Here is a 25,659-nt window from a genome sequence, read left to right on the forward strand (position 1 = left end):
TTCAGTGAAGGACTGTTATACTTTTAAGCATACTGAGAGGAAATGACAATTAATTATCTAAGTTTTTTGAGCTACAATTAGGTTTAAAGTAACTTTTTTGACCAAACTTTAGCATGGTATTCTCTTTTTTTATACCTTTAAAATTGGCAATGAATCAACTTGTATTTATTTACATTTCGAGCTGTGGGCCATGAGTGATCCGTCGATAGTTGGCATATGAGTGGACTAGCTGGTAAAACAGAAATCCTGGTGTGTGCGTTGTATAAATCTTCTTATTTTATTGAATTTATTATGTAAATACTCTATTTGATGTGTCAAATTGGTCAATTATTTTGTTGGTAAACACACAAGTATGTTGCTTAACATTTCCACAGTTCAAGTCAACAAAGTGGAAGAGTAATGTGTGTAATAAATATTTTTAAAAATAGAGTAGTGGTCTTTAGTGCAGAAAAATAAAATAGCAACAATAATGATTTATTGCCACTAGTTATTTCAGTGTAAATTACATTTAAGTGCAAATAAGCTGCTTGAACAAAAATTTCTTTTAAGCTGAAAGTGTCGGTAATTTATTTTACCTTACACTTATTTTTCTGAATATACTTCTGTTTATATTTGATTTATATGCATAGCCTGGATTTGATATGTATATCCTGGAGCAAAGGAGAGTCAGAGGGACATGATTCAGTTGTTTAAATTCATCAAAATGAAAGAGGTTAACGAGTTAAATTTTTGCACGGAAAGCAGGACGAGGGGTTATTGTTTTAAGCTTTTCAAATCTCAGGCTAACTTAGAAATTAGGAAAAATTACTTCTTTAGTAGGGTTGTGACACTTAGAACAGCTTATCTGAAGAGGCGGTAATGAGCAAGGGGGTGGATAGCTTTAAGGGAGCCACTGATTTTCATTGGGGACTAATAAACTGACTAGGACCACCTTAGCTGGGCCCAGAGCCTATTGCTGCTTGTCAGATTTGTATTTCAAGTATCTGACAGTCAAGTCTTGGAACGCGAGGGATGCGTTCCAAAACGCTTCTTAAGTTTTGTGATGTAGAAAGATCACGTATATATACAAAGTTTTTGTAAACATACCCAATGATTTTAGATATTTTTAAACACCCCTCAAAATGTTTTAGACCATTTCTTAACTATATATTACCGTAATTTTTAATTAATTATAAAATATATCTTTGCTTTTTTTGCCCTAAGTTTTATCATTATTATTTTGAAACATGTGTAACATGAAATGAAATGAATGCATAATATACAAATACTTAGAATGGCTTTAATTTTTGAGATTTAAGAGAAAAAAAAGTTTTTAAGTTATGTGGAGTAGGTTGGTCCTGCCAACGTGACCAATCTACCCCACGTTTTTGGTCTGTAAAAGTGATGTCATATTTTTTTTCTTTTTGACAAAAAATGAAAAAATTGCCAATTATTGTGAACTAAAAGAACTTACTTTCAGAAAGAAGTTCAATTTTTTCCGCAACCTAATTGAAAACCATTAAAAAAAATAAAGTTAGTTTTCCGAAAATTACTCAGGACTACTGAAATAACACTTTCTGGAATGAAATTTGTTCAATATAACTACCATGTGATTCATTATAGGATTTGTAGGACCATATTTGCTATCTGTTGGTCATAAAATAAAATAAAAAATATTAATAGTATTAACATAATTGATACTTGTCCCACGGTTCAACTTACCCCTATAATAGTCCCAGTGGCGTATATATGTTTTTATTTTGGAGGGGCCCAAGCAACCAAGATTACTCCCCCCCCCCCACACACTTTTTTTTTTTTTGTAATTTAATTTTTTTAAGGGGGGGGGGGAGCAACAGTGCCCTGAGCTTCTCATTTTTTCGATTCAGGAAAGGACTTCAGTCATACAGTGGCACAACCAAAAAATAGTTTTTGGGAGCCATTCTTAAAAAAATTCTCGCTTCTGGTGGTAGAATAGATCGGTGGTCCTCCCCCAGAATTTTTTTGGAATTGCAGTTCTAAAAACGCAGTTTTAGACGGTCTCTGGTGATGCTACGGGGAGGAAGAATTCGGGGGCCGTTCTGCGGAAATTTTTAGAAATTGAAGTCTTAAAAACGGCGTTATAGGCTATCTTTGTTAAAGTTAGTGTAATGAAAGGAATGGGACTTTTTGAAGTTGCCCCGGATTGATTTTTTTAAAAAATAGAGCGAAATCCATCACCCCTCAGCCCATTTTTCCAAATTGAAGTTCTAAAAATGCAGTTTCAGACTGACTTCAATAATTTTATGAGCAGGGCAGTTCTGGAGCTCTCCCCAGAAACTATTTTGAAATTAAAGTCCTGAAAAAGGAAGAGATATTTAATTATACTAGGTGGAGGGATTTAAACGTTCTCCACCTTAAATTTTTCAAAATTGTAAATTTTTCATTTTCAGATTTCATACGAGAGCAGACGGACCCTCGTCCGAAATTTTTTCATAATTGAAGTCTTAAAAGCGCGAGTTTGGACCATATTTGGTAATGTTTGGGGTTCGGCCATTTTTCAAAATTGAAACTCCATAAAAGTAATCTTAAACGATTTTCGATTCTTTTAGCAGGCAAGGCGTTTGGTAACTGTCCCCAGGAAATTTTTCGACATTGAAGCCCTGAAAGCGAGGTTTGAGAAGCTCTTTAGTGGTTTCAGTGGGTGGGGTGGAGAAGGCTTACGAAGTGTAGCACTTTGAAGACTTAGGAAAAAGAAAAAAAATGGGGCATAAAAGGTAAAGAAATAGGAGGTGTTGGACGTAATTACCTGTTCAATAGTCAGTAACTTTTAAAAATTTTATTTTAAGGTTCTTTTCAAAAGTAATTCAGGTTTTTTTCAAAACATTAGGCAATCTTTGGAAAGGAATAGTTCGAGAATCCTCCCCTGAACGGTGAAACGCAATTTCAGGTCATCTTTGGAGACGTCTAGAGGTAAGGAGTGGTTTTAGAGATCCCTCCGCAACTTCTCAAATTTGAAATCTTAAGTCACAATTTCAGATTATTTTTGGTAGTAACCATAGTTAGTGAATAGGGATTGGTTCGGGAATCCTCCTCCAGAAATGAACGAAAAACGGCTAAATATATGCATTTTTAGAACATCCATTTCCATTATTAGTCCAACCCAACAACTAAAACTTATTTTAAATTTCTTGCTGGGGACGAGAGTTAAAGAGAGAAATATTTTGAAAACCCCTCTTTTTAGAAAGACAAGGAAGAAAAAAATTGGGGGGGGGGGGTGGAAAGAAAGTTGAATTTACTTTCCTAAGCAATAAACTGCATCTGTTAAAAACATTTTAATTTAAAGATTTATTTTGAAAGAATTGAGATTTTTCCCTAACATTATTTGCTTTTCTTTTTGTAAAAATAACTTCGCTTTCCCAAGACACGTTCTTTTCTTGAGTATGGGGTACAGATCCCCTGACCCCTTCTGAACACCATTGCCTGTTGCCATCTAACGCAGAATTCCCAAACTTTAACGATTCGTGGCAGCCTTTGAAGAATTTGAATTTTCTCACAGCATACAAATCTAGTTTTATATACACATTATTGTTACTATGGACACCTATTCCAGCGGCACCCAGCTCGGAAACCTCTGATCTAACGTATTATAATAATTATCACTATCATATTTATTTATTTATTTATTCCTTCTTCTTCTTTTTTTTTTTTTTTTTTTTGTGGCTAAAAGTTTGGAAATTGTTTGTGAGCAACTAAAAACAAAAATAACTATCTTTATTTAAATATTTTTTCCAGATTTTGGAGGGGGCCCGGGCCCCCTCAGCCTTTCCCTTATATATGCCCTTGAATGGTCCAAACTGTATACTGTTCAATTTAATACAAATCTATTAACAAAAAATTGTTTAAACATGGAAAAATATTAAAAAATGCTGTGTTCCAAAATGAGCATTTATTTTTACAAACATTTTTTCTTAAAAAAAGACTTTATGGTTGTCTACAAAAAATGAAAAATGTGCTGAAAAAAAGTTTCTTTTTCCTGTACATGTCAAATTTCAGATGTATTTTCTCCTGAATATTAATCTTAGTAATCCTACTCTAGATTTGACTGACCAAAAGTTCAATGCAATGCTCTGGAGTCCAAGTGAAGTACTTGCATATTTCAAAGATGATGCAGGTAACGAGGGTGCTGCTCAATCAGAAGAGATAAGGTTTTCAAGCAAAAGTGCATTTGGAGGTTTTGAAACATGGCCTTCTCCAAAGGAAGATTTTATATTGATTGCCGAAAATTCTGAAATACATGGGCCTAATCCCTTGGTAGCATTTAATTTTTATTGCTTTTATATGGACTTAATGTTAGGTGTAACGTGTTATCTGTATGTGATAGTTTTAGACCTCAAAACATGAATACAACATCTCCACTCTTTGAACATTTTCAGGATTCACGAAAAATTGTTTTAAAAATTCAATTTTAGAGATTTTGCCTTTGCATTTAATATTATGTTAGAACTTGTCTGCGTGAATGCAACTTCAATGACATTTTAATGAGAATGTTATCTATGAGTAGGGTTGCAAGTTTGTCATAGGAAAAAAAGAGACTGAAATTCACGGGCGGTTCGCAGGAAATTTTGCAAAATGTTTGCAGATGCATGAATGCAATAAAATATTGGATATCTGCAATGAAAGTTATAAATAAAAAAGTGTGCAATAAAAATTGGGAAATTAAATCTATGTGAATTTTGTGTCAATGTTAAGGTTTTTATTGAAATGTTCGGAATTTTGGTTCAAAATGTTGTACTTATTTATTTTTTATTATGTTTGATCAATCATCGCCGAATACCTTTTTATATTTCTAAAACAATGGATTAGCATGTTGTTCAGTTGCAGCTTGCTAAATCTGTCCCTGGGAACAGATGTATTATTTAAGCCAATCTAAAAGATTTGGAAAATGTCTTAACCACTGCATGCAACCAACAAGGGGGTGAAAACTACTCCAAAAACCCTGGCAAGGGACAAGAGAGAATGACAAGGACCAAGTGAGCGTGACAACGAACTGAAAAGACAAGAGGCCTTTGGACCTTTGTCCACTCAATAATATGAATTTATAAGTAAACTAAATTGTGTAAATAGTGCACATAAATATTCTTAAATTTTAATTAAGTAAGACATCAACTTCATCATCTTAATTGAGCTCAGTTCACTGTGCTCATGAGACAAAACCACAGCTTTAGTGTCTGTATCCACAGAGGCCGTGGTGGCCCGATTGGTTAGGCATTGGACATGTGACAGTAGGGTCCCGAGTTCGATCCTTGCTGGTCGAAGATCCACCGTCTTCATTAATGGTGACTGTGGGGACGTTAAATATGCTCGTGGTCACAATGTCCTCGAAGTGAAATAATATCTCTGGGGGTGCTGCACCAGGGATTGCTCTGTTTCTGGTCTGGTTCAAAAAAATCAGAACTTTCTTTAGAGTCCCATCCAAATGGTTAAGCCATAAATAGTGGTAGGTACAGGGGACTCTAATGTGAAAAGTGTCAGTATCCACATGAATATTTATTATCAAAATGAAAGTCTGTAAATATTTTGTTGCCAAAAATATCATTAACTTTTCTTGTTACCAAAAAAAAAAAAGAACAATAATAATTGCACCTGCCCGGAATGATATAGTATTAAGTACTGTTTCCTCCCTATATCTGGGTTTGAATGCATTTGTTTCCCTTCCCCCGAGTACTAAAAAAAAATGCTTAAAATATCTTTTTTTATAGAATATATTTTACCATGTTAAATAATAGTTTACTTTGTACTTTCAGTTTACAATACCTCTGCAAAAGCCAGAAGTGGATTTGAATTTCCTGTCAACAAAAATTCTTTCTGCGGATTATCAAGGCCTTAGCAAGTAAATGTTTCAAATACTTGTTTTTATTCTTGTAATAGAAAATTAATTGAAATTATTTACTTCTTTCAATATAAAGTTGTAAATAAAAAAAAAAAAAATAATTATTCCAGTACTCAGTTTAAAATATTTTAAAATTTTATCAGGAAAAATTTTTAATTGTGTTTTACACTGCAAATAATAGTCAACATCAATAAATTTTATGAAATAAATAGATAACATTTGGATTTATTTCCAGGCTATTATCTCCTCCTCTTTTCTTATCCTCTTTCTTGATAAAATGTCGGTTTTATTAAATAATATTTCATGACTAATGAACTATTGTTTTAAAGTTGTTAATTCCTGCCTCTCCCAATAGTGAATTCTAAGCTAGTTTTGACAACATTAGACGTGTAATGCTTTTAAGCATTTTTCTAAGAAATTATTAATAATAATGATGCATTTTTGCCATTTTGTTTGTTATCCTTCATTAGTTTTTAACCACCATTAATTTGTTAGCTAATATTTTTGCTGTGTGCTTCTTTTTTGACTTTGAGTTTCTTCAGATTCCCCCCCCCCCCCCCTCTTAGAAAACAGCTGTCGTTTGTTGACAAGGGTTTAGGTTTTTTATTATGTCATGGTAGCCTAACAGAGTAAACGAAGAACACAAGACAGTAGACTTAAAAATTTCTTTGTTTTTTAAGTACTATGAAATATTACTTCACCGGTATGCAAATTTCATTTAAATAATATATCTTTTTTTCTTTTTTTAAATTCTACTATTTCTACTGCTTTAGTACTCTGACATGCTGCAAACCTTTACTGCACTACTGAATATTCGTAACATCCTTGCATTTATTCAGTGTACTCTTTCTTTTTTTTTTTTTGGTATTTGAACAATGAACATGTTTGCAATATCATTACCAAAGCACTTCAACCCAAGTTAGATGTTGCCATTTTTTACTTCAAAAAATACTCATGATCATTTTGATGTATAATTCATGCACTTTGTATTTCGACCACCATGCCATATATTTCATGTCGTCTTTAGTTTTCTCTTGTTCTTAGTAAGCTAGTCAAATTTTGAATATAACTATACATGAATGCATTTCATATCTGTAAAAAAAATTCTGAATTTAACTAAAAGTACGGTGTTGCAAAAGTATTTATTGTACAAACTAGTTTCCTTCATGCACATAACTGATTTTTAAAGCAAATCATTGAGATATCGTTGATTGTTTGAAAGAAATTATTTTCTTTTGTTTTATAAATAAAAATGTGCCACCATGAAAAATCAATTGATTGACTTAAGCTTTTTTTCTCCTGTAGCCCATAAGTTTTATACTATGATGTACTACTATCACACTTTTGTTTATTGCGTTTAAAATTTTGTAAGCTAAAAGTTATGGTTAACGGAGTTGTTATTTAAAGAGTTTTTTGTTTGTTTATTTATGTACATTTTTTTCTTCCTCTTTTGAATGTTTAGTCATAAAACTGTGTCCCTGGAAACTGCACAACTTTTAATGCCTGACATAGCTCATGATATTCATGTTGCTGTAAGTATTTTGAAAATTACATTTCAAATCCTTTATTTGAAAAAAAAATTGCATAAAACACTATAATAACATTAGATTTGAACTATTTATCAATTATCTTGATGATGAGAACATTTTAATTTTCAACTGTAGTTGAAGAGAAGAAAATTTGAATCTCTCTAAACCTTAATTTTTCAATCAATTAATTTTTACTTAATTTGCAGTTTGTTTGATTTCAGAGCTTATTCAAGATTAGCTGCATTGCCCGGCTTTGCCTGTTCCACCTTGAAAATAAAATTGTGTCAAGTGCTGTATATTCAACAATCAGGCTTAAATAAATCAAAAAAAAAAAAAAAAAAATCATGTAAAATTTCTCTTCCAAACAATAGTGACAGATATTAAAATACTTTTAAGACATTAAATCAAGAAAGATGGATTTAAGAAGCGTAACCATGGAAATACAAAATAAAAAGAGTTTAAGAAATTAAAATGCGAAAGAAAATAGCTAACAACTTGAATTTAGATGTGATTTTTTGAACTTAAATTAAAAAGTCTTATAAATTTTTTTCCTTCGGAGATAGAAGCTTAGTTTTTCGACCATAGGTCGAGATAGATCTGGAGTAAAAAATGTCGGTTTTTCCAATGGTGTCAAAAAGAAAACTAGGACAATTCCTTCACTTTTTATTGATAGATTTAATGAAGGAAGTAGTGTCTAAATTTCAGCTAAGCCTAAAAAAATTCGAGCTGAAAACGCAAATAACTCCCGCCACAATTAAGTTACAGCATTGAAACAAATTGCATGGAACTTGGAAAGTTCTACCCTTTCCAACAATATGTAATATTAATATGTGCAAGAATTTTTTCACCCCCATATTTGGGAATTTATATGAAAATTGGGCCTAAATTGGAATTAAAAAAAAAAAAAACTACTCGTCAAATTTTTTTTTGAATTGGTCTACAGACCTTTCCGAAACTAAAAGAAAGATACTGTGGAAGTTTCAGCAAAATCGGCCTTGTAGTTCTTGAGCTTTGTGCGTTTAAACAAACAGACGCTTTTTGGAAACTTCATTTTATACTATGTAGAGATTTTCAAAAAAGCTAGGGATTAAAGCTTAAAAAGTGTAAACTAAAAAATACTCACAAATATTTTTTTTTATAAAAAGAAATAATTTTCCTTTGTGCATTAAAAAATATAATCTAAATTTAATTAGTTTGCTTTAGGTTTATCCCGAGCGAAAACTTTTTGAGGCATCACATTTGTAAGATTCACTCTTTATTTTAATTTATAAAATGGGTGCCCACCTGGAGGGGGAGGGGTCATGATGCAGTCCGTGCCATTGAAATTTTTAGGGGAGGGGGGTGTTTTGAGGGGTTATTTTCTCTTTTTTGTTGGGTTTTTGCAATATTAAGGGGGGTGCCCTTTTTCTTGGGGGGATGGGCACCCCTGCATAAAATATCAACTGAAGTGTAGTATCAGCTATATCTTCCAGATGCTAATTGAAACTCCAGGCATCCCTTGTGAAAATAAATAAATAAATAAATAAAATGGAAAACAGAACGAATATTTTCATTGACCTGTCATAATAACATCAGATTTTTAGTTTTTAATCTCTAAATTTTTTTAAGCTTAATTTAATATATTTTATACAGTTTGGAAAATATCATGATCTCTTAAATTTGTATTTTTTCCTAGGCAATTTATTTTCTACTATTTGATACAGAAGCTCGAGGATTCATTCGTCCTACTTGTCTTGCCTATTTTACTTCTGACAAAAAGTATTTTTTACTATTTGCTTATTTTTTGTATTTTTGAAATAATTATTCATTTGTAAAAGTTTTTCTCCTCTTGGTGTAGGAAGCTGATTTCCCTTGCAGAACCTATTTTAAATTGCTTGCTAAAAGTAAGCATCTTTTTTGTTTCTTTCAAATGTAATCATACATTTCTCAATATTTTCCGAATTAGTATTTGCAAACTCCCCAGAGTATGGTTTGACAATTTCCTCAGGAAATATTTTGTTACAATTTGAGCCATAAATTATTTATTTGAAAAACTTCAATCATTTCAATGCTATAATACTTATGTTTGTAATTAACTACTTTTATTTCAATTTTTAAAAAATTTAAATTTAAATAAAGAATGCAGCTTGCTGCTGTAATGTGTATATATGGTACATATACAGTAAAACCTCGTTAAGTCGTCACTCAAAGGACCAAAAAATTTTGACCACTTATGTGGAGTGGGAAATTAAGGAAGAAAAAAAAGCCTGACAAATATTCGTAAATAGCAGTAGAATTCTGTGAGAAAAACAATAGCTTATGTAATGAATGTCTACAAATTAGTGGAAATTTTAAAAAGGGGGGAAAATACTAATGATAGTTACTTTGTTTTATTTTCTCTCACTTATACATTACTTAATAACAACAACTTATTTTAATGTAGTTACGGTACATTAATACAATCCTTCAATGTTGGCTGATGAAGTTGTTGCGTACAGAAAAGAACTATCTCTTCTAACATACATCAAGCTTTAAATTTTGTGTTTTTTGTTCCTTGTGAATGGATGTTAAGTTAAATACTGACCAACTTTCTCCAGGTATTAGATTTTGTCTGTCTTGCTGGAAGGAGTTAGATTCAATTCTCGGCACTTGGCAGAGTCACAGCAAGAAGTATGCTTTGAATGGCCAGAACCGAGAATCGAGATTTCAAGAAAAAAAGAATATCAAACAGCTTTTCAACTAAGTCCGACACTATTTTCTAAGATCCGATAAGGAAAAGGAATTTTAGAAATCAAATTTTGAGTGACTAGTTAACAGGGTAATATTAAATTTGGTGACCAGTAAAGGAGGATCATTTTACATTACTATGAATGAGACCTTGTCGGGACCAAAGAAAAACGACAAATTAAACGGAGTGACCACTTAACCGGTCAACTACTTATTGAGGTTTCACTGTAGTATGTATATATAGTACAATGGAATCCCAATTTACTTTTTTTCCTATTTAACATTTTTACTTTCTTCTATATCTAATATATAGAAGATAGTATTGGATTCGTGCAAATTTTCGAATCTCGAATTTTGACAGATTCGAATGTTTTGAGGTGTGCTGAGTCCATTTCAACCATTTTTGGAAAATGTATTTCTGTCTGTCTGTGTGTGTGTGTCACATATGTGTGTGACTAGTTTTTTGTGGCCGCTCTACATTATTAACTACCGCATGAAATCGAACGAAATTTGGTACTCGTGAACCTATGTGAACTTGTGCCCATTGGTTTTTGGCGCGAATTTCTCCAAGGGGGGTGGAGCAATGGGACGTTTTTTGAGTTTTGGGTGACTACTATTCCCCAGGAAGTAACTGGCAGAACCAAACAAAATTCGGTCCATATGTTGCCCCTAACAAGTACAGGTCCTGATTCAATTTTGGTGTCAATAGCTCAAATGGGGGTTGAGCTATAGAACGTTTTTTGTTGTTAATTGTGAATGCTATATCTCAAGAAATAATGAATGTAATCAAACAAAAATTTATCGACAAGTAGCCCTTAGAGGGTATAAGAAATGATTGTATTTAGGCGTCAGCAGCTGAAAAGGGGTTGACGCAATCGAACATTCTTTTTTTTTTCATTGTTAGTGTCATATCTCAAGAAGTAATGCTACATTCTGGATGAAATTTGGAATAAATATGAATCCATATGTAAACAGGCGTTGGTTCAATTTTGGCGCCAATCGTTCCATGGGGGGGGGCGGAGTTTTTTTTAATTTGTGTGAATAAAAATAGCTTTATAATTGCAACAATAAGAAAGAGAAATCGTAACAGACTGTAGTCTGCGTATATCTCATGGTTTCAATTGCATGGAAATGATCGGAAATATTATCTCAATAATTTAAAATTTTTAACTGTTGCCATCTTGTATTTGTTAACAAATAAATGTTTGTAATTATTTTAAGCAAGGCTTTTAAAATAATTTTCAATTTTCATTCTTTGCTTTGGAGATAAATCAGGAATTGGGATGGTCGTCAAGTTTTGGCATGTGTAATTTTGTTTTTGTTGGGAAAATTGCTTCCTCATTAAGCATGGGGAGGGATCAGAATTATAAGGAGGATATAGAAGAAAGTTTCGTGATGGCCACAATATACTAGTTTCCCTTTGTTTTGAACAATGTTAATGTTATTTCCAGCCTTTTCATTACTTTCTATACTTACTGTATTTTTGCTTTTGATAAAGTGATCATAAATTCCAAATTTCCCTGCCTACACAATCCCGAATTGTCAGTACCTGTTCCAATTTTTAATAACATGTTTTTTTTTGACCTGAATTTTGGGCACTTGTCTTGAACTGTACCAAAAGCAGGTGTCTTACTTACCTTTGATATTGATACTGGCTGCAACTAAATGGGTATTTAGTACTAGGAGCAGTGTTTGGACTAGTTAGGACAAAGCTTAAAGTAGACACTTTGAGGAATATGTTTATGACCAAAAAAAGTTGATAAAATGTTGATTAAAGTTGATAAAAGTTGGTAAAATGTTGACCATGTGCTGACTTTTTAAAGATCAAAAAAGAAAAAGGTGTTCTAAGAAATATTCATGCTTTAGAGAAATACGGATTATAAATTTATTATTTTGTTAAAAAATGAATAATCACTTCAGAATGTTGTAAACTGATATGACTACCATTTTTACACAACAAATTTCATTCTGAAATTAATCTATGCTGTTATTGCTGAGTTTTAATCTAAAGATCTATAAAAATGTCCCAGCTTTTAAAAACATTCTTTGAAAACAATTCCTTTAACTTAGTTTTAAGATGCTTAGATTTCTTATTCAGTGTTATAGAAAAGAGTGCATGTCTTGATAATTTTGTTCTACATCAAATGAAAATCCAAATATGTGTGTGTGTGTTTCTTTTCATTTACATACATTTTACCTTTTAAATTGAATTTCCTTGAAGACACTTTATTTTACATTATTAGAAATTACGTTGTTTTAAATAAGATACAATTGTTTAATAAATAGATGAAAATTATAAGTATTTTCTGTTTTTCCCTTAGGCATCACACATTTTACAGCATAATAATATTTTAAGCTGCGTACAAGATTTGAAGGATTTACTTGACTGCTTAAAAAAGGAAGAAACTAGTAAGATAAATAATTTATTTGTATATAAATATTATTTGCTCAATATCAAAATACCTTTCAAACGAAAAGTAATATTTATGTAGTCAAAGTAATGCTCTTTAAAACAATATTATTTTATAAAATTCTGTATTAAATTTTTGTGTGCTTAAAAGGTATTTAAGGATAATTTATTGCAAAATAGTTTCGAAACCATGATTTATAAATAAAATTTAAAAGCTAACCAGTTACTAATGCAAAAATCAAAACCTTAACTACCCATTTACTCGCACTGGGTTAAAACGATTGAAAGATAAATTGGTAATTAAATACCATGCTATTTCCAACAATGTTTGTACATTATTTTTTATTTATTTATTTATTTATTTTTTGGTATTTTTGATCCTAACAGAAAAAAATTTCAAGATTTTTGAATAATCATTTATTTTTGATAGTGATGTATGTTGAACTAATGTTATTTCTTTTTTAATGGGTTTGCATAATAATGTTTTATGAAAATAGATGGTAACTTGTCTTATCTCAGCAATGTAATGTTTTATTATATGGTTATGCATTTAGATTGGAGTGTTGGGCGTAATCGAGTTCTCATAACAAATGATCTGGAAAATCACTTGATTATTCCAGATCATTTTTGAGGACTCGATCATCACAAATTCTCGATTATCAGATTTCAAGTTCTCGATTATCGTATCTTGAGTTCTTGATAAACACATCTCAAGTTCTCAATCATCAAATCACGAGTTCTCGATTGTTACATCTCGAGTTCTCAATTATCACAGGTCGAGATCTCGATTCAAAATAAGCAAGAAATCAATTGCTGGAGATCGGGATTCGAAAGCTCTAGATTGTAAATCGTTTGAGAGTTTCAAAATAGAGAACTTTCTTGATTTTGAAAGATTTCGATTGCAATCACTCAAAATCTCGATTTCAAAAGATCTCGAGTATCTATGGTTCGAATTCTGGATTTCAAAAGATCTCAATTGTCAATCACTCGATTATCAGAAGTACTTGATTCCTGAGATCTTGATTATACAAAGTTCTCGATTATGCTCATCACTAGTGTTTTAGTGTTCTAGAATTAAGCAGTTAGTATTTATATTACCATAATCTAATCAGGGTGTACCCACCTGGAAAACCTGGAAATGTCAGGGAAAATTTTCGTGCTGGTAATGTCGGGGAAAAGTCAGGGAAATTTACTTTGGTATGCAGAAAACCTGGATTTAAAAAAAAATTATTACCAGTTTCAAAAGATTTGTTTTCTTTTTTTGCAGTCAAATATGGTCAGAAATTCATGCAACTTGAAATTACTAAAAGAAAATATTTCTTTCCTTAAACCAGTTCTTCAACCCTACCTTTTGTTCTCTAGTGTTGCACATTCCAGTTTAAATTAGGGGTGGAGAAGTTTACGCCCCCTAACAATGATAGCTAGGTTGCTTCTGCAACTACAAATGAAAAACTTTAGTTTTCCCGTACCAGTTATAGATGAGTTATTCATAGTAATTAAGGTTATGGGGTAAACTAGTTTATAGATCTGGGGTTCTCAAACCTTTAGACATTGCAACTTCCTTTTTAGACTTGGTATTTTGGTGACCCCCCCCCCCCCCCAAAAATGAATAAATAAATAAATAAATAAAGTTTTAACTCTGTCTAAACCATAGATAATAACTAAAAATTACACAAATGGATAAGTTTTGAACACAAGTAACTTAGATAAGATAAGATAAGATAAAATTTATTAACAAACAAAATACACATACATAACAGTAAGCAAAATTAAAAAAAGGAAAGTACAAATTATAAAACATAAATTACAAACTTCATAACAAAACATTACGAAAATCTTGACTATAGTTCAACACGAGTTCGTATTAAATTTAACACTAAAGAGCGCCAAAGGCACTGTCCGCAGTGTTTTTTAATTGATTTAGTATGGAGTACAAACACAAATATGCATTAACAGAAATATTTACAAATTAATTTTACACAAGTAGTAAAAATTTTACACAGAAAAATTATTGGACTGTTTGACTCCAGAGAAAAAAAAAACACAATAACTCGCATTGAAACATTCAATAGTATAAAAATTACAATACAAAATCCCCCCCGGTTAGCAAGTCAGTATATTTTATCAGCTAAAAGTTAATTGTTGATACAATGTCATTATTTTGTATATATTCATTGACCCCTTTTTTATATTTTTTAAAGTTCTTCTCATTCCTAACATCTTCCGTTAGTTCATTAAACAGCCGCGGTGCCAAGCAAAAGAATTGTTTTTTAGTAATCGTTTTATTTGGTTTTATAACTTTATATTGTTTACCTGAAATTCGAGTATTATATTGTTTTTCATTAATTTCAAACCAGTTATTGTTGTTATGCAAAAAATACAATATTCTCTGTGCATATATTTCTCTGATATTATAGATTTTCTCTGACTTTTGTAAAATAGTATCGTTTTTATTAAGTTCTTGTTTAGCTCCATAAATTATTTTCAAAATTTTTGCATAAGTTCTATTTAAATTGGTAAGATTTGTTTCATAATCGCCTCCCCATGCACAAATACCATACGTAATTATTGAGTTAATCCAAGCGTAAAATAAACATCTAAGAAACTTTTTCCCAACTATATTTCTCAATAGATAGAGCCAATGTATTCTACCTCTTAACTTATTCACAAGTTTATCAGTATGGCATTTCCATTTTAAATTTTCACTAAAAGTTATACCTAAATAATTTATATTTTCATACTTGTAAAATAAACATGAATTTTTGTCTCTTGAATTATTTTAGAATAAGAGACAGTAGTAGACCTTACTAATTTTGTAATGTTGAAGTAGTTTACACAGTTATTGACCTTGTGCTCCTTCATGTTCTATCATTGCATGCGGTATGAAAAACACAGTAATAAATTAATTTTCTTTAAGCTTTTCTTCCACACCTCGGGACCCCTTAAATACATTCCTTGACCCCCTTGTGTGTCGCCACCCACCGTTGGAGAACCCCTGATCACATAGATTATTGATCAATTTCAGTATTACTTAGGTGTTTGTGTAGTTCTTTATCTCTGTAGAGATCTATTTGTTAATTTATGTTTTGTATGCTTTGAAACAATTCCTCATGAATCAGAGCTAAACAAACTAAAAATGTCAACAAAAAGAGTATGTTTTTCCACTGAAATTTTCTTTGATTCAAGGGGCAGAGAGCTCAGCTGTTGCACAAAGGGCTTTGGACTTTTGCCACACTTAAAAGTCTTTGTTCAAAATGCAGAGGTTGCAAATGTTGAACCGAATATAAATACCTGTGACACAGTAAAATCGATGTTGAAGTGCAGAGAAATTTTAGAAGCAAAGTTGAGTTTCTTTATTTTGGTGGCATCGAAATTTCAAGGTTTTTTAATAAGATTCCAAGCTGGTAAACCAATGGCCCCTTTTCTGTGTGAAGAGATGTATTTGATGTTAACAATTTAATGAAGTGATTTCTTACAAGTTCTCAAAGTTTCCTAAAAAACAAAGCCTGTTTTAGGGATGGATGGATGTAATAGTTCAAACTATTAAGCGTAACGTGTACATAAGCACAGCCAACCATTAAAAAAATAGCGAAAGTAGCTAAACTAGTCTTTAAAAAACACCTGGAAAAATTTTGTTTGGTGTATAGAAAACCTGGAAAAGTCAGGGAAGTTGAAAATTGTTTTTGAGTAGATACTCTGTCTACTGCTTGAGACTAAAAAAAATTATAGCCAGAGGCCAATCAGAATAAGCTTATGAACAAAAAGACTTCCATCCATAAGCTTCTTCTTTATTTATTTTTTTTTTTTTTTGCATTGAAAAAAGCTTTCCTTGTAACGCCGAAACACGTGTGTGCATTAATCTGCAATTTGTGGTTTTTGATGTTGTTATTTTTTATTTTACTTTTCAGCACGAAGGTTTTTTTTTTTTTTTTGTTAGCTTGCGTTCGTTTAGCTCCAATGCTTTAGCATGCGCTGACGTCATTATTTGTTATGTGATCAACAGACCGGTAAGCTACCGGTCAATAAACAAACGCAAGCATTGTTCATAAAGATATCTGTAAACCATCAATGTGAATAAATATCATTAGTTCAGTAACCTATATGAAGTCTATGCCTTCCCACATTATAATGATTTTTGCTCATTTTTTGAATGATCAAATGTGCTTTTGTTACATATACTGTTGGTAAATGTTTTAAAATATTAATTTTTTTCCAGGTTATGTTGCATCAAAAGAATCTTGTGAAGATGAAACTGACGCAGCTCACTGCATCAAAACCCAATCTGTGTTAGAAGACATTCAAGATGTGCTTAGCGTTATTGAGAATTACAAAGTAAGTGTTTAAAATTATAAGTAACCACAGAAATGATAAAATATGAAACTTTAAAAACACTTTTATATCTGAGGCAGTGAGAAGCAGAATTAATGTAAATGGACATTTTCAAGTTTTGAGTAAAACGCGTTTAAAGCGTCCTAGATGGGCTTTTATTGAATTTTTCTCTAAATCATGCTGTATAGCAGCATCTACCAGGGCTACTAGTACTGTCTCTTGCTCCAAGAAAGAGGAGAGGTTCAACTACCATTTGTACTGGTTATCTCCAAATTTTTAGTTTTTACCCTTACTCCTCTTTGCTTCTCACAGCCTCATATATGTTTTGTTTCTTTTCCATAGCTGAACATAGGACACACATTTCTTATACTTAGAAAAGAGATTGCATCTTTATCTAAATTATTGTAGTTATGTAGTGTTAACTGTTTAAAAATTAATATATTAGGCAATCAGTTTTTATAATTGTCATCATATATTTTCTTACTAAAACCAATGGTGAAAATCTCCACCAATCTTCTATTAGCCACATTTTTTACTTGTCTTTTATTTTTGTATTTTTTTCGCTTTGCCAATCAGGCTACAAGAGCTAAAATTCAAATTTTAAGTGGAATGAACTCTTTCCCAAGTGAAGTAAGAAAAACAACGTTAAAAAAGCACAAATTTGCCAATTACAGCAGACACGTGTTTCGGCGTTACAGGGAACGCCTTTTTCAATGCAAAAAGTAATGAGCTTATGGATGAAAAGACATCCGACAAAAGCCAAGAGCAGATAAGCATGCAGCTTAAAAGATAAAAACAGCAAATTAGCCAAACACCAATGAGAAAATTCTAAACCGATCAGGAACCAATAGGAATGCAAGCAAAGGCCAAGAGCTTTCTCTTAGGTACGGAAAACGCAGAAAGAAAGAATTCAATCGGACAAAGATTAAGCCGAAGCTTAAACAAAAAGAAAATTTTGGTAACCGTGAACTGTAAGAATGGAAAATCTGAATGGAAGAAAAAAACATCACGAAATAAAATAAACAGAAAATAAAAATATTCGAAAAAAGGAAAAATAAAGATAAATAGGAGAAAGGGGGGGGGGGAATGTCAATCAAGACAAAAAGGTAAAAATAAACAAAGGAAGATAGATAAAAATGAATTGGGCAAAAAAAGAGGGATAGGGGAAAGGACAGTATTAAAGATATGGGAGCCAAATGTTGGAAAAATATGGAACTGCTTTAAGATCATTAACTAAGTTAGAACTGTTCCTCAAAATGTGAAAAGATTCCCAAAAGTCAAGATCTGATGAATTGGGGCATTTTTGAATAATCTGATAAGAGTTAAAATCAAAAGAGTGATTCGAATCCCAACAATGTTGAGCAATACTAGGCTTATTTAATTGTTATTTTTTCACATAATTTTGATGCTCTTTCAAGCGAATTTTTAAAGCACGCCGAGTCTGTCCAATATAGGCAAGTTTACAACTACAATTAATTCTATAAATTCCACAACAATTAAGAGGGTGAATAGGATCTTTAAGAGAAGAGAATGAAAGTTTTGTAATAGGAGAGAACACCACCTGGAATTGGAAACGTTTTAGAATCTTAGCAACCTGATAGCTTACAGATGGAAAGAATGGCAAAACAACCAAATTCTTTCTGATGAAGGTTCGGTTAAGAACATTAGTTTGGGATTTATTTGAAAGTTTTTTATAAATGGAATCAATCAAAGTTGGCGGATAGTCTCTATCAATTGCCACAGCTTTAAGATAATTAAGTTCCACTTTAAGAAGTTCCGACGAAGAACAAATATGAATTGCGTGATAAACAAAAGAATTGAAAGCAGAATATTTTTGATTTGGAGGATGAGACGATAATCTATGAGGAGGTAAAGAAACAGCAAAAGGTTTGCGATAAACAGTAGTTTCAAAACCAATTTCAGTACGCGAAACAAGTACATCAAGAAATGAAATGCAATTATTCCGTTCTTTCTCACAAAAAAACTGAATATGAGGATCAATGGAGTTTAAAATAGATAAAACCTCATCACTCTCAAACTGATTCTGGTTCATTAGAACAAAACAATCATCAACATACCGAACATAAAATTGAAACTGCAGTTTTTGGAACAGCTTAACCTCAAAATAATGCATGTAAATATCACTAAGAATGGGGCTAAGTGGATTAATTTATCCACTTAGCCAAAATAAGATAAATAGAAGGAAAAATAAAGATAAATAGAAGATAAATTCTTCTATTTATCTTTATTTTTCCTTTTTTTGAATATTTTTGTTTTCTGTTTATTTTATTTCATGGTGTTTTTTTCTTCCATTCAGCTTTTCCTTTCTTGTGGTTCACGGTTACCAAAATTTTCTTTTTGTTTAAGCTTCAGCTTAATCTTTGTCCAATTGAATTCTTTCTTTCTGGATTTTAAGAGAAAGCTCTTGACCTTTGCTTGCATTTCTATTGGTTCCTGGTCAGTTTATAATTTTCTCATTGGGGTTTGGCTAATCCGCTATTTTTATCTTTTAAGCTGCATGCTTATCTGCTTTTGGCTTTTGTCGGATGTCTTTTCATCCATAAGCTCATTACTTTTTGCATTGAAAAAGGCATTCCCTGTAACGCCGAAACACGTGTCTGCTGTAATTGGCAAATTTGTGCTTTTTTTAACGTTGTTTTTTTTACTTTACTGTTCAGCACAAAGGTATTTATTTATCTTATTTTATTTATCTTCTTTCCCAAGTGGTTGGTAGATCAAAAAATTTTGGCTGACCGTATTAGTGGTACTTGCCTGCTCCATTTTTTGTTGCATTTCTAAATTTTAAAAATTTGTATTTTTAAAAAAATAATTTATTAAAATATTTCATAAACTATTCTTTTAATTTCATTTAGTATTACATTAAAGTTTTGGCAGGCGAGATTAAAGGTAACTGTTTGCTTCCTTTTTGGTGCATTTACCATTCTTTAAAATTTGTTTGTTTTTTCAACATTTTATCCACAACTTTTACAAATTTCGCTTTTAATTTCTTAAAATTTTACCTTATTTTTTAAATTTTAAGAGTAAAGTATCAATGCTAAAGGACAATGGTAAACTTTGTGCTACTGTTTTCAGGATTTGCTTTCAGGTTCATAACAAAACACTCAGCAATTTAAATTTTTTCTGAAAATAATATTTATAAGTCTTAACAAAATATCTTATCCTTTTTTATTAATAGTACAGTTCTAAATGTATATTGCTCAAAAATGCTTTTTCCCACATTTTCATGTTTTTTCACTTGTATTAAAAATGCACTATATTTTTACTCTTAGTAATGGACTTGCTTTCCCATATCAAGTGCTTATTGTGTATTTTTATTTAAAAAAAAAATCTTTTTATTTCCATTAAGTATTTTAGCAAAATTTTATGAAAAAATTCATCATTAAATTTTATTACTTTATTAAGTTTTTTTTTTTTTTTTTTTGTAAGCATTCTTAAATATCAGGACCAAAATATGAGTCTTTACATACTATAATTTTATGTTTCTAGGGTGATAAAGAAATTGAAAAACAGTCAAGTGATATTATTGAAAAGCTGAAGCAAAATGCCATAAGTCCTGAAGTGAAAAGTTTTGTATCTACTGCTACTGCCATTGATAAAGTATGATCAGAAAGTACTTATGAATTGTATAAATACCTTTGTGCTTCAAAAGTAAAATTAAATATAACAAAGTTTTGCAGATTACTTCAGACACGTGTTCCGGTCTTCAAGGAACCTCTTTTTCAGTGCATTGAAGCGTGAGCTTTAGAATGAAAAATCATCCAAGAAAAATCTCTCAAATGACTTTTCATCCTGAACTTAATCACAAAAACATAATTTGTATTCAAGATGTCAACATTCACATTTTCATATTTGCTCCTTTGATTCCTCAAGTCATTATCGAAACTTCTTTCAACTTTTCCTAAAAAACTACATAGGTTTGATAGTTCTCAAAAGCATTTGATAGCTAGGAAGGCTCCCTCATAATACCAACATGAACTAGTGCTTTAGAATGTAATGAGTTTCAGTTTCACTTACATAACTATTTAGCCATAAAGTCTTGCTTTTTTTTACCACGCTTTTATTGAGCTTCACCTGTATGTATGTATGTATCTTGTAACGGAATCTTGCAGCTCAAATTTCGCCCACTTCCTGCGATCGGATTCTTTTGAAATTTGGGATGCCACCTCAGACCCGATGACAATGCAATATTCTATAATTAAATTAATTAATTAACTCTTTTAATTGTTAGTTTCCTCCAATTTTAATCAATAATTTGGCATAAATCCAACAATAAAAAAGGAAAAATTTAAAAAATACATTAAAAATGCTCGCAAAAATTATTTAAAAATATCTACAAAAACCTTTCATTTTTCTGCATCAGACGAAATTTGTTCCAATGTTCCAAGGTAATTAGAACATGAAATATAATTGTTTTTAACTAATTTCATGCCAAAATTTAGGTGAGCCTTCAATTGGAAATTCATTGCTGATCAGACCATTGTTGAACAAAACTTTTATTCAAATGAATCTCAAATTTTCAAATATAAATATGATTTCCACAAACATACATCGATGACTCACAGTAGCTTCCCATCGGGGTGCCCTTGTCTTAACTTTAAGATATTACCTCGCACTCGTTTTATGAATAGTTTCCTCACCTGATTCTCCAACGTAAGACTAAAAAACAGAAAAATAAAATAACAGTTTAAAAAACTAAAAAAACACGCTTTCGTAGCAAAATGAACTAAAAAATGAAAAATAATCTTTGGATGATAGTAGATGACCAATCACTTAATTTTAATGTAATACAAAAAAGCGTGGGATGCTTCTTCTCAGTTGTTTTGAATTTCTTCCATTTGTTGTCTAAGCAAAAATGTAAATAGACAGCACCCCACCCTTTTTTGTATTACATTAAAATTAAATGATTGGTCAACTACTATCATCCAAAGATTATTTTTCATTTTTTTAGTTCATTTTGCTACGAAAGCGTGTTTTTTTAGTTTTTTAAACTGTTATTTTATTTTTCTTAAATCTGAATCATTTACTAAAAATTTTGTTTTAGATATTGCATCAACCCCCCCCCCCCTCCATCTTCTTGACTAGCTGCATTGCCCAGTTTTGCACAATCTAACTCTAAAATAAAAGTTTTGTCAAGTGATGCATGTTCAACAATTAGGCTTAAATAATAGGAAAAAAAATACTGTTGAATCTCCCATCAAAATAATGATTCTTAAATTTTGGTAACGTCAAATCTTAAAGTCCTGAATAAATTAAACGCAACCCTCCATAATTACATTAAAACTTTAAAGCAGATTATCATCTGCTGGCAGTTCAAAAAATAGCCAAAAAATAATTAAAAAGGAAAATTTTTAAGAATTTTATTTTTTCACAGTCAAGAAAAAAAAACGGCAACAGATCAAAAATGATTTTATTCACGTTAACTTAAATGCAGCGCGTTAGCAAGCAATAAATTTAAGATTCCAAATACGACGGTTCCATTAGGCTTCAAAATGCTTTTAAATTTTTTTCCTGTGATTTTACAGCCTTGTTTTTTTTTTTTTTATATATTCAAAGGAAGTAAATCAACATTAAGGGTATTTTTCGTGGACTCTTGAATGGGACTTGAATCAAGAAAATTGGATAATTATTTCTGATAGAAAGAGCTATTTAATGCCATTTTCGGGTCCTAAAATTAAAATTTAAATGGTTCGGTTCTTTTTTGGTGGTCGAAAACCCCCCTACATTCTTTCTCGGATGCCGAAGTACCTCCTTGCCAAATTTGGTCAAGATCCGACGAAAACTGGATTTGTATAGGAAACACACATTATGAACATACCGCAAAGCACCGTTTATATGTTTTTGGAGGTACTGCATGAAAAAAGCGTATAAATGAAAACACTTATAATAGGAATATGTTAATATGTATTAGACTCTTCAGGGATCAATTTAAGAAACGTATAATTGTTAAAACTGTTTTAAAGAGAAACGTATAAATGATGCTTCACTGTATATTCTTTGTTTTATTTTATATAGATTTTACTAAAGCAGCTAAAGCCAAAAAAGCTATTTGAATTATCCAATGTTTTGAATAACTCAAACTCAAATTGAAATTAAGCATATCTGTATAAGTCATCATCAACAAATTATGGCATCAAATTTCTTTCTTTGAAGCTTTCTGATCGTTCAGCATCTAGTACTGATCTTGTGGGTGAGTTATGGTGGTCATAAATCCTCCTAAAGCTACAAAATATGACCTACAACTGCTTTTTAGAGGCTTCAATTTCGATAAAATATCGATTGACAGTCCCAGACATACTGCAGGGTTTGTATAAAAAGTAACTGGACTGAGCTTAGAAAACATATTTATTGGCAAAATTTCTACACTTTTTCTCTATAAATCTTCGAAGTAGTCCCCATGGAAGTCGATAACCCTTTGGTACCGAATTTTCCAGTCCCTGAACGCCCCCTGGAAGTCGACAACCCATAAAGCTTCTAGAGCCCTTGTCGTGGCGAGTTGAACAGCTTCCAGAGTCCCGAACCAGATCCCCTTTAGTACTCTGTTGACCTTGGGGAATCGGAAGAAGTCCGGTGGTGCCATATTCGGCACACAATGCTCCTTTTGCTCGTTCGTCAGGTGTTTTGGCACCAGCTTTGCATAGATCTTCCTAATGCCCAGATCGTTCTTAACAATGTCGTGAACGGTCATCTTATCGATCCCGACCTCTTCTGCGATTGCTCAGATGACGGTCAGTGTTCAACACATCACGCACTTTTTGCAGATTTGGATCCGTGTTACTGGTTGATGGACGTACAGTGCGCTGTTTGTCGTGGACGTCATCTCGGTTTTCTCGTGCCACAGGAAGACTTGAGTTCTGGATAAAGCTTCCTCACCATAAACCTCATTAATCATTTGAAGAGTTTCCGTTGGCGTTTTCTTGAGTTTGACACAAAATTTGATGTTAACACATTGCTCGATGGTACGCTCGATTTTTCACTGCGTCGAGATCACTAAACACACACTGCTCTCTCGCACGATGCTAACCCTCCAAGCATTTGGAGGCAACTGACTCAGGTCGGCTCCCCTTCCCTCCATCCCCCACCACCACTAAAGCACCAACAACCGGTTTACAAACGTTTTGCCTGGGCGTCACAAACTCATTCCAGTTACTTTTTATACAAACCCTGTATGTGTCAAAATGTTATGCTCCCCCACCTTTCCTATTTGTGTGATTTTATTTTAGTAATAACTCCTTTGAAATTAAAAGCTGGTTCCACCCTTGTACAGCATATTACTATTGCTTTTATATATTTTAGTAGCAAACTGCATCAGATTTATAAAATTTTAAATATTTCCTTTCTTTTTCAGCCCCACGAAGTAAACATTCCACCTCAAAACAGTCATAAAAAGCTAATGAAGAATTTATCCCTAATCTGTGGAGACAGGGGAATTGTTCTGGGATTGTATCATCTTTACATTATGTACAAAGTAAGGTTTTTATCTTTCTAGGATTTAGTTAGAGTTTTATTCCGTGCTTCACTTTTTTTGTTCCTGTTCAATCTGAATTTTAAGATTTAGATTTTAACCATAAATTTGTTAGACTTGAAAATAAACATTTGTGTTAAATATTTAAGCAATTAATCTAGATTGAACTAATGAGTAAGGTAAAAAAAATGAAATCAACATTGTTTTAAAGCACAAAATTAGCAGATTACTCAATACACGTGTTTTGGGGTTTCAGAGAATCCCTTTTTCAGTGCAAATCAGTGCTCTTTTGGGTGTAAAGACATCTGGTAAAAGCAATGAGAATGAACAGATAGCTTAAATGGTAAAAATAGCAAATTAACAAAACAAACATGGTGAAATGGAACAAGAGCCGAAATTTATTGATTAAGATATTTAAATTTTTAATTATTTTTAATAATGTTTTGCCTATTTAATAAATTTGTTTATAAAATAATGCTTGTCAATTTTCTTCAGCATTTCAAACGGAAATATGAAAATATTTTTCTGTCAGAAAATGCAGCATTCGATGATGGTAATTATTTTTTTTTACATATTTCTTCATGCATTATTAATAATGAATTGCATCTAGTTGCTTTCATTTATTTATTTGGAATGATTTTCGCATCATTAATAGATTACCTATTACCTTTAGATGAGTGCCTTACTTTTGGAGCTTGCTTAGTTACATCAAACTGGTAAATACAAATAACTTTTATTTTTTGCACTATTTTATTCAAATTGTATTCATCAGGTATCAAAAAATAGTTTTTTTTTAAAGATGGTTTTACTGTAGAGCTTGTATGTTCGGACATTTTTCTCTTAAATGTTACGTGAGATGCTCGTTAAGCTTCTTCCGGTACTAATACTAGTTGGGCTCTCATTTTTACAGCAGACTATTTTTCTGTATACCACTAAGGAATTGACAATGTGTTGTTTCAGGCATTTATTAAACTTAATTTTTAAGTGAACTTTTTATTTTTTTTAATCATTGACTCTTTTTTTTCTCTTTATTTTAAGAAATATTCCTTCAAAATTATATAAATAAATTGCTAATGCTTTTGCTTGAGATTTGAAAATCTGAGTCACTCTATTTGTGCTGAAGTTTTAATTTTATGCCTTACCACGTTACTCTTTTTAAACTGCCTCTAATATATTTGTCCCAAATCATTCTTTTTAAATGAAATCAATTTGTTTTTTGTAAATCTAACAATTTTAAGCTAAGTTAATCATTTTAATTTTATTCATATTTCTATTTTTAGGTGTGAAGACAATGTCACTCTTTATAGCAAATGTGTAAGTGTCTAACATACCTCTTCAACAAAATATTTTAATT

At 31.5% G+C, this 25,659-nt stretch overlaps 1 protein-coding gene across 1 annotated transcript; it reads left to right on the top strand.

Annotated features, from left to right (window-relative positions):
- Window positions 1-188: 188 nt before the first annotated feature.
- LOC129224996 (uncharacterized) lies at window positions 189-25,591 on the top strand. Its single transcript, XM_054859544.1, has 10 exons — window positions 189-249; window positions 4,055-4,269; window positions 5,763-5,848; window positions 7,311-7,380; window positions 9,053-9,135; window positions 9,215-9,288; window positions 16,710-16,825; window positions 20,330-20,440; window positions 24,189-24,308; window positions 25,586-25,591. Exons 2-10 carry the CDS (start codon window positions 4,081-4,083, stop codon window positions 25,589-25,591), a joined length of 855 nt encoding a protein of 284 aa, XP_054715519.1. The 5' UTR covers window positions 189-249; window positions 4,055-4,080.
- The last annotated feature ends 68 nt before the right edge of the window (window positions 25,592-25,659 follow it).

Source organism: Uloborus diversus, chromosome 6, assembly GCF_026930045.1.
Source record: "Uloborus diversus isolate 005 chromosome 6, Udiv.v.3.1, whole genome shotgun sequence".
Lineage (NCBI taxonomy): Eukaryota > Metazoa > Arthropoda > Arachnida > Araneae > Uloboridae > Uloborus > Uloborus diversus.

Coding starts and splice junctions, on each gene's coding strand:
- LOC129224996 (XM_054859544.1), top strand. CDS start 4,081: ATGCTCTGGAGTCCAAGTGAAGTACTTGCATATTTCAAAGATGATGCA. Junction 4,270..5,762: donor TACATGGGCCTAATCCCTTG/GTAGCATTTAAT, acceptor TTGTACTTTCAG/TTTACAATACCTCTGCAAAA. Junction 16,826..20,329: donor GCGTTATTGAGAATTACAAA/GTAAGTGTTTAA, acceptor TTATGTTTCTAG/GGTGATAAAGAAATTGAAAA.